This window comes from Rhinopithecus roxellana, chromosome 17 (genome assembly GCF_007565055.1).
Source record: "Rhinopithecus roxellana isolate Shanxi Qingling chromosome 17, ASM756505v1, whole genome shotgun sequence".
NCBI classification, from domain to species: Eukaryota; Metazoa; Chordata; class Mammalia; order Primates; family Cercopithecidae; genus Rhinopithecus; species Rhinopithecus roxellana.
In genome coordinates, this window is record NC_044565.1 from 6,271,035 (window position 1) to 6,278,561 (window position 7,527).

Below are 7,527 nucleotides of genomic sequence, written 5' to 3' on the forward strand. Positions count from 1 at the left end.
GGCCCTAAGAAGTATAAGGCAATAGTTTGAAAAGAGCTCGTATCAGACACATGAATTCTGCTAAAACTGAAACCAGAACAAATATGCAATTGATGGTGAAGCTTGGCTGGAAAATGGTGAAATCATTGATTTCTTGAAAGTTTATAGGGACGATGCCTCAAAGAAATCAGCAGTTTAAGTAAGTGGATTACTCATTGGAAGAAGGGAAGAGATGATGTTGGAGACGAAGTCCATAGCAGCAGACCAGCCACATCGGTCTGTGAGGAAACAATTCATCTTGTTTGTGCCCTAATTTAAGAGTACTGATTAATAACAGCAGAAACAATAGACAATGCTGTAGGCATCCCAAGGTGCTCAGCTTACACAATTCTGACTGAAATTAAAGTTAAGTAAACTCTCCACTCAGTGGGTACCAAAACTTTCTCCCAGCTTAGCTGCAGATAAGAGAAAAGCATTCTACGGCAATTTAAAACAAGTGGAATCAAGATCCTAAAGCATTTCTTCAAATAATTATAGCCGGAGATGAAACATGGCTTAACCAGTACACTCCTGAAGGCAAAGCACAAGCGAAGGAATGACTACTGAGAGGTGGGAGTGGTCCCATCAGAGCAAAAGCAGACATGTCAAGGGCAAAGATCATGGCAACCGTTTTGTGGATGCTCAAGGCATCTTGCTTATTGACTTTCTGGAGAGCCAAAGAACAGTAACATCTTATTATGAGAGTGTATAGAGAAAGTCAATGATTTAGCAGGAAAACACCCAGGAAATCATCACTCTGGAGAGCTTCACCAGAGAGCCCTTCTCCATCATGACAATGTTGCTGCTCATTCCTGTCATCAAACAAGGCCAGTTTTGTGAGAGTTTCAATGAGAAATCACTAGGCATACACCTTCCAGGCCTGATTTGGTTACTTCTGTTTTATAACTTTAAAAAATCTTTAAAGTCCACCCACTTTTCTTCAGTTAATAACGTAAGACTGAAGTGGCATGGTTAAATTCCCAGGGTGCCCAGTTCTTTAGGGATGAACTGAATGGCTGCTACCATCACTTACAAAACCATCTCAACCTTGATGGAGCGCATGCTGAGAAATAAAACCTATTTTTTAATTGTTATCTTTTAGTTCGATTTTTCTGTGAACTTTTTGTCCCGACCTGCAGGACAGTCGAACAGACCCTGGAAGGGGGAGTGGGAATGGAGGAGACAAGAAAACACGAGAAATGGAGACAAGACAAATAGCCTGATCAAGTCTCGTTTATTGAGTGTAGGGTCATGCCTTATATAGGCTGGCAGGGGAAGAGGTTGGGCCAGGGCGGTGACGGGGGGCCGGGTCTTCTCAAATTACAATCGCGCATGCGCCGTGGGTTTGTACTTTTCCCAGGCGCGGGATCGCGCCTGCGCCCTGGGCTGCGTATCTTCCTGGGCGGGAAAATGTTTGCGCGTGCGCGGAAAAGGTTGGCGCAAGCGCGAGAGAAACTTAGGCGCGCACGGGAAAAGCTTTGGGCGCGCGCGGGAAGGGTTTGTAAATAAAGAACCCGGGAATGTGCCCTCTTGTCTCCGCTTTGTGGAGATCAAGCAACAGAGGTCAGCTAATTCCAGGCCTCATGGCTCCGGACAACTTTTGAAGTCCCCTTGTATTTGTTTTGGGTGGAACTCTGAGTCTGATTTCTCAGCTCTCTGTGGATGGCTGCATCTTGATAGAGAAATGAAGGCCATTTACCCTGATGCTCTCTACTGGGCCCAAGTTTCAGATGTTGAACACACACGTGTGGAAATTTATGAATCCATGCATCTGTGCCAGCTGGTGGGTGAAGTCTAAGTTTCTTCAACAGAATTAATTATCTTCTGCCTCCTGGAATCTGGTAGGAAAGGTTGAGGAAAAGCAGCCATCCATAGTGCCTCCACCACTGGAATGGGGGCAGCCCTAACGTGTGCCCCACTGTCCCCCATGCTGAGGAGTCCTTCACTCCAGGGATGTCTTCACCCCAGTCATTCAGACTCCCCCAGTGTTTCTGCATCACCTGAAAGGTCAGAAGCATCTGGGCACATACTCTCCATGAGTGGTGCTTTGGCCTCCCTCCCCATCAATACTGAAGCCCTCAGAGGCAGAGGGGAGTCAAGGAAAAGAGTGGCCGTCAGCAATAAATGAGTTACAACGTTTGATTTCAAACAGAAAACCTTGTCACCAAAATCACTACTCAGGAGATCTGGACTTCCTCTCAATGTGAGCTGAAGAACCCTTGAGGGTTAAGAGCCAACTTCACCTGATCCCCACTCTCCCATCCCAAGACCCTGGGAAGTCAAACCAAGAGGTAATCAACAGAAAACAAGTTTAATGCAACAGGGGACAATAGTCTGGAGCGAGTCCATGCTTCAGAAGGCTCAGTCCGTGGCAGTCCCGTGACTCAAGGCCGGCTAAGGCCGGCTGCAATGGAGACCAGCAGCGGGAGGACGGCCGGCCCCAGCCCACCACAGCTCTCACCCACACTCCCAGCATATTCTTTGAACAATGATGTGTTGATAGATGGCCCCTGTAAATTGCAGTAGCGAGTTTTACAACACTTGAGGTAAAAGAAGGGCAGGGGCTCTTCCAGGAGAAACCGCTTCTCCTCTGGCTTGGGTATCTCAATCGCTGCACAACTAGCGGAGCACTGCTTCGAAATCATGAAAAACCGTGGAAATATTTCTAATAGGAAATAAAGATCGAGAGAAGGCAATCACGCATTTCCAACGCCTGACACCGAGGCCTTTCTGTCTGGGTCAAAGCCTTACCCCTGGTGGCCCTGCTCAAAGGTGCACACTCAATTGAGGCACCAAGTGGGGTTCGGGAGGACGAGGGCCAGGCCTGTGTGTTGAATGCTGCTTCGGGGAAGGGCTGGCTTCTGCGTGGTATGGCCTGTCCACAGGCACTGGGAATGCGGGTCTAGGGGTCGCTGTTTGGGAACACACAGGTCTCAACTTCTCAAACACAGGGTTGGCTCAGGCCTTTGTGACCACAGACAGACACAGGACTGCCAGCCATTCTGGCCATCACCCAGGGCATGGAGCCGGCCTCTCGGTGGGCCTGGCTCGGCTCTGAGCTGGGGGTCTTGTCGCATGACCACACTTCATCTTATACTTCACTGTACAAATCATTTTGCCATATTAAGTTAAAAAGTCAATGTTGGCTACACTGATTCTGAAGCATCACCTCGGCGCCCCACCAACTTCGTGGATACCGAAGGGCTGGAGAGCAACTGCTGGCTGGAATCAGAATTCACCAGCCCTGAAGATCGCCCTGTGGGCAGAATGTACTGGGTGTCCAGATTCCCCTCGGGGAGGGCTTCATGTACCCAAAGGTTTTCAGGGGAATCACAGATGACACAGCAGCGGTCTCCAGTTTTTAAGGCATGCACCCTTCTTTGAGAACACACTTGAAGGCTGTACACCTTGGTTTTGTGCATCTCTTGTAAGAGTGACACAGACACTGTTCTCAGTGGCGCATTTAACATTATTAAAGCTTAATTTTTCATTTAAAAATGGATGACATGAAACCCAGATTTTCTTCCTACCTTCCAATATTTTATCTGGACCCACTGTAGCAGGCACTGCCTTACACTGGCACAGTTCTTACGGACTGAACCCCACCCCACTCCCCCTTCACCTCTCCCTGGCCCCTCAGGACTTTGCTCTTCACATTTTAAAGGACAAAAAGAGGCAGGGTGCAGTGGCTCACACCTGTAATCCCAGCACTTTAGGGGGCCGAGGGTGGGTGGATCACCTGAGGTCAGGAGTTTGAGACCAGCCTGACCAACATGATGAAACCCAGCCTCTACTAAAAATAAAACATTAGCCGGTGTGGTGGCGCGCGTCCATAATCCCAGCTACTCAGGAGGCTGAGGCAGGAGAATCGCTTGAACCAGGGAGGCGAGGTTGCAGAGGGCCGAGATCACACCACTGCCCTCCAGCCTGACTCCATCTCAAAAAAAAAAAAAAAAAAAAAAAAAGCTACTTTCTATTAGTTATTCCCTATTGAGGAAAACTAGACAGCCCTGATTCCTGAAAGCCCTCTGTTCACCTGCCTGTTGGTCTCCAACAAGACTGAAGATACTCACTCACGGCCGCTATGACGCAGTACGGCTCTGTCCATTGGCACCTCCTCGGGTTCTGGCACTCAAAAGTGTTTTCTCTCTCACACACGTGACACCACACTCTATCGTCACCCTCGTCTGAAAGGAGGAATAAAAAAGAAAGTAGAATGTTCCAGTTATCCGTGCCTATCTGAGGAACACAGCCAGCACCCGAGCCAGCACAACCTCGGCGGGTCCCCATCTTTCTGCCCCTGAGCAGTGGCTGGGGCCACATGACTCTGAGTGAGCCGCATGGGGAGAAAGCAGGAAGGGTCTCAGGCCACGGAAGAGCTGCCCGCTTCCCCTTCGCCTCCCCCATGATTTTTAGTGTCCTGAGGCCTCCCCAGAAGCCAGCACCATGCTTCCTGGACAGCCTGTGGTAGTGTGAGCCAGTTACACCTGTCTTCTTTATCAACTGCCCCGCCCTCGGCCTTCTCTACAGCCTGAGCGATGTGTCTTCTCTCCTGGGGGCTCCCCCATCCTCCCACATCCAAGCACACAGGAGCGCACAGCGCACCCCACTCGGCCGCGGCACCCTGACCCCTGGCACGGCCACGCTGCACCCACGGGCCCTGGCATCTTCCGGCCGACGGCTGCGGAAGCGACCCCGGGGCTTGGGTCTGCTGCCCGTGCCCTCCCGCCCACCTTCCAGGTCCGCCCACTCCCAGGCCCTGCACCCTGGCTGCCTCAAAGGAGTCCTCCCTTGGGTCTGGGTTAGGCCTGGCCCAGCTCTGCAGGAGGAGCCCGCCCTCCGCCCGCGGTTCCAACCGCTCCCAGCCCGCGAAGCCCGCCGGGGCCTCCAGCCTGAGGGTTCCCAGGGACGCGGCGGAGCAGGGCCACGGCTGGGGAAGGGCCGGGCTCAGGCTGCCCCGCCGCCCTGGGGAAGCCGCACGAGGCGAGGCTCCCCAGAGGCTTCCAGGCGCCGCGGGCCCCCTGAACGCCCCGTTCTCGCGGCGGCCACGCGGTGCTGGGCAGACGCCGCCGGCCCCGGCTCTCGGCCCGTGGCTGTCGGGGCCAGCCCGGCTCACCCGTCTGCGGGGTGTCCTCCGGATCTTGTTGTCTCGCAGTCAGGTTGAAGTCTGTCCACACCCGCGGTAGGGCCACGACCAGGAGCAAGGCGAGCAGCGCCATCGTCCCAGCGGTGCCCTGTGAGAGGCAGCGCGCGACGCCCCTCCCGGCCCTTCCGGAACCTTCGCAGCCTCCGCGCGCCGCTCCCAGGGTCTGGCCGGTAGGGGGAGCCCCGCCGACCCGGGGCGCCCGCCTCCCTCCCGCCGACCCCGGGGCGCCCGCCTCCCTCCCGCCGACCCCGGGGGGCCCGCCTCCCTCCCGCCGACCCCGGGGGGCCCGCCTCCCTCCCGCCGACCCCGGGGGGCCCGCCTCCCACCCGCCGACCCCGGGGGGCCCGCCTCCCTCCCGCCGACCCCGGGGGGCCCGCCTCCCACCCGCCGACCCCGGGGGGCCCGCCTCCCTCCCGCCGACCCCGGGGGGCCCGCCTCCCACCCGCCGACCCCGGGCGCCCGCCTCCCACCCGCCGACCCCGGGGCGCCCGCCTCCCTCCCGCCGACCCCGGGGCGCCCGCCCTCCCTCCCGCCGACCCCGGGGCGCCCGCCTCCCTCCCGCCGACCCCGGGGGGCCCGCCTCCCTCCCGCCGACCCCGGGGCGCCCGCCTCCCTCCCGCCGACCCCGGGGCGCCCGCCTCCCTCCCGCCGACCCCGGGGCGCCCGCCTCCCTCCCGCCGACCCCGGGGCGCCCGCCTCCCTCCCGCCGACCCGGGGCGCCCGCCTCCCTCCCGCCGACCCCGGGGCGCCCGCCTCCCTCCCGCCGACCCGGGGCGCCCGCCTCCCTCCCGCCGACCCCGGGGCGCCCGCCTCCCTCCCGCCGGGGCCTGTCGGGGTTCTTGGAGCCCCCTCTCAGCTCCTCGCGGCCCCGTCTCAGCGCCTCGCGGCCACTGGCGGCCCTGAGTGCCTGTTCTGAGTCCCGCCTCGTGCTGGTGTTGGAGCGGCCAGCAGTCAGGCAGGCGGGGGCGCGGGAGCCCTGGGAAACGCAGCACCGGAGCCCCAGGGCCGTCTCCTTGGGGACCCCACACTCCACAGAAAGTGGCCAGTGGCCGGGTAGGGGATTTTCTCCGCTGAAGAGCACGGGCGCACCTCTAATAACTCGCCCCTGAATAGCTTTTAGCGCATTATAATACCAAAGAGACACATCCCTGGGGAGAGATTTTGGATTCTAATGAAACACACCGGTGCACTCGTGTGTGAGGTCACGGTGCATGCGTGCCCAGAGGACTTCGCAAAACCCGGGCCCTTCATGAATAATCCTGTAAAACTCTCATCAAGAGGGTCTCCCCAGCATGAGTAGGGACGGACTCATTCTTTTGAGCAGCCCACCCTGTTCCTCTTTCAGGCTGTACTGTTTTCCTTCACTAAAAGCTCCAATAAGAATTCCTCCTGGCACCTGTAGTCCCAGCTACTCAGGAGGCTGAGGCAGGAGAATGGCGTGAACCCAGAAGACACAGCTTGCGGCGAGCTGAGATTGCACCACTGCACTTCAGCCTGGGTGACAGAGAGAGACTCCGTCTCAAAAAAATAAAAAAGAAAAAAAAAAGAAAGAAAGAAAAGAATTCCTCCTAAGTCACTAGCTTTTGGCTCTATCTCCTGAGTGGCAGATTCTGTCTTGTCTCTCTGAGCTCCTGACTCTTTAAATAAAGGTTACTTAACCCTTTACCTCTTGCTGTGCATCTCTTGTCTGAATTCTTTCCTCCAAGAAGACCAAGAACTGGAGGATTTCCATGTCTCTCACGGTAACAGTGCTACCCAAACATCAGGGTTGTCATCCAGGTCTGCTACCCTGCACAGAAAGCCAATCACCAAGAGCAGTGCCAGAGAAGAAGGCCTCATTCAGGTCCTACAGCCTGGAGACGGGTGCTCAGTCACAAATCCCTCTCCTCAGCCCACTAAAACTAGGAGTTTCTAGAGCAGGGAAGAAATGTCACCCTGTGTGGGAAAACAGAAATTAGGGAGAGTGAGGAGGCAGCTAGGCTTCATGACTGGTGAGGGGTCTGGCCTCAAGAACCTGCTGAGTTTCAGTGTCTTGATGCTGTCTGGAAGGCCCGACGGTTGGTTTCCTGAGAAAGGAACTCAGATAAGACAAGTGTAACTTTCCCAAGTTTTAAGCTAGGGTGGGTCAATTTCTATGTTTATTCAAAAGAAAACCTAAATACTAGTTTTATGGGAAATTGGGCGGATCTGAGTAGACCCCAAAGGGCAATCCACAGGTGTTGTTCTCCACCCTCCTTTTTCCCTTCAACCCTCTGTGTAGAGGCCCTCTGTTAACACAGGAAGGAGCAGGACTTTCATACTCTTTCTTTTCTTTCTTCTTCTTCTTTTTTATTTTTTAATTTTATTTATTTTTTTTTTACAGT

At 55.5% G+C, this 7,527-nt stretch overlaps 1 protein-coding gene across 2 annotated transcripts; it reads right to left on the minus strand.

The window, feature by feature from the left end:
* Nucleotides 1-2,310: 2,310 nt before the first annotated feature.
* Nucleotides 2,311-6,402, minus strand: LY6K (lymphocyte antigen 6 family member K). 2 transcript variants are annotated; one of them, XM_030921370.1, is made up of 4 exons: nucleotides 5,961-6,402; nucleotides 5,135-5,367; nucleotides 4,092-4,205; nucleotides 2,311-2,683 (listed from the first exon to the last, which is right to left on the minus strand). In XM_030921370.1, exons 2-4 carry the CDS (start codon nucleotides 5,235-5,237, stop codon nucleotides 2,403-2,405), a joined length of 498 nt encoding a protein of 165 aa, XP_030777230.1. In that variant the 5' UTR covers nucleotides 5,238-5,367; nucleotides 5,961-6,402; the 3' UTR covers nucleotides 2,311-2,402. The 2 variants fall into 2 exon arrangements, with proteins under 2 accessions (XP_030777230.1, XP_030777231.1); XM_030921371.1 differs by having other exon boundaries at nucleotides 2,311-2,930; nucleotides 5,961-6,265.
* Nucleotides 6,403-7,527: the final 1,125 nt, after the last annotated feature.

Coding starts and splice junctions, on each gene's coding strand:
- LY6K (XM_030921370.1), bottom strand. CDS start 5,237: ATGGCGCTGCTCGCCTTGCTCCTGGTCGTGGCCCTACCGCGGGTGTGG. Junction 4,206..5,134: donor GGAGGACACCCCGCAGACGG/GTGAGCCGGGCT, acceptor TCCTCCTTTCAG/ACGAGGGTGACGATAGAGTG. Junction 2,684..4,091: donor CTGCGTCATAGCGGCCGTGA/GTGAGTATCTTC, acceptor ATTTCCTATTAG/AAATATTTCCACGGTTTTTC.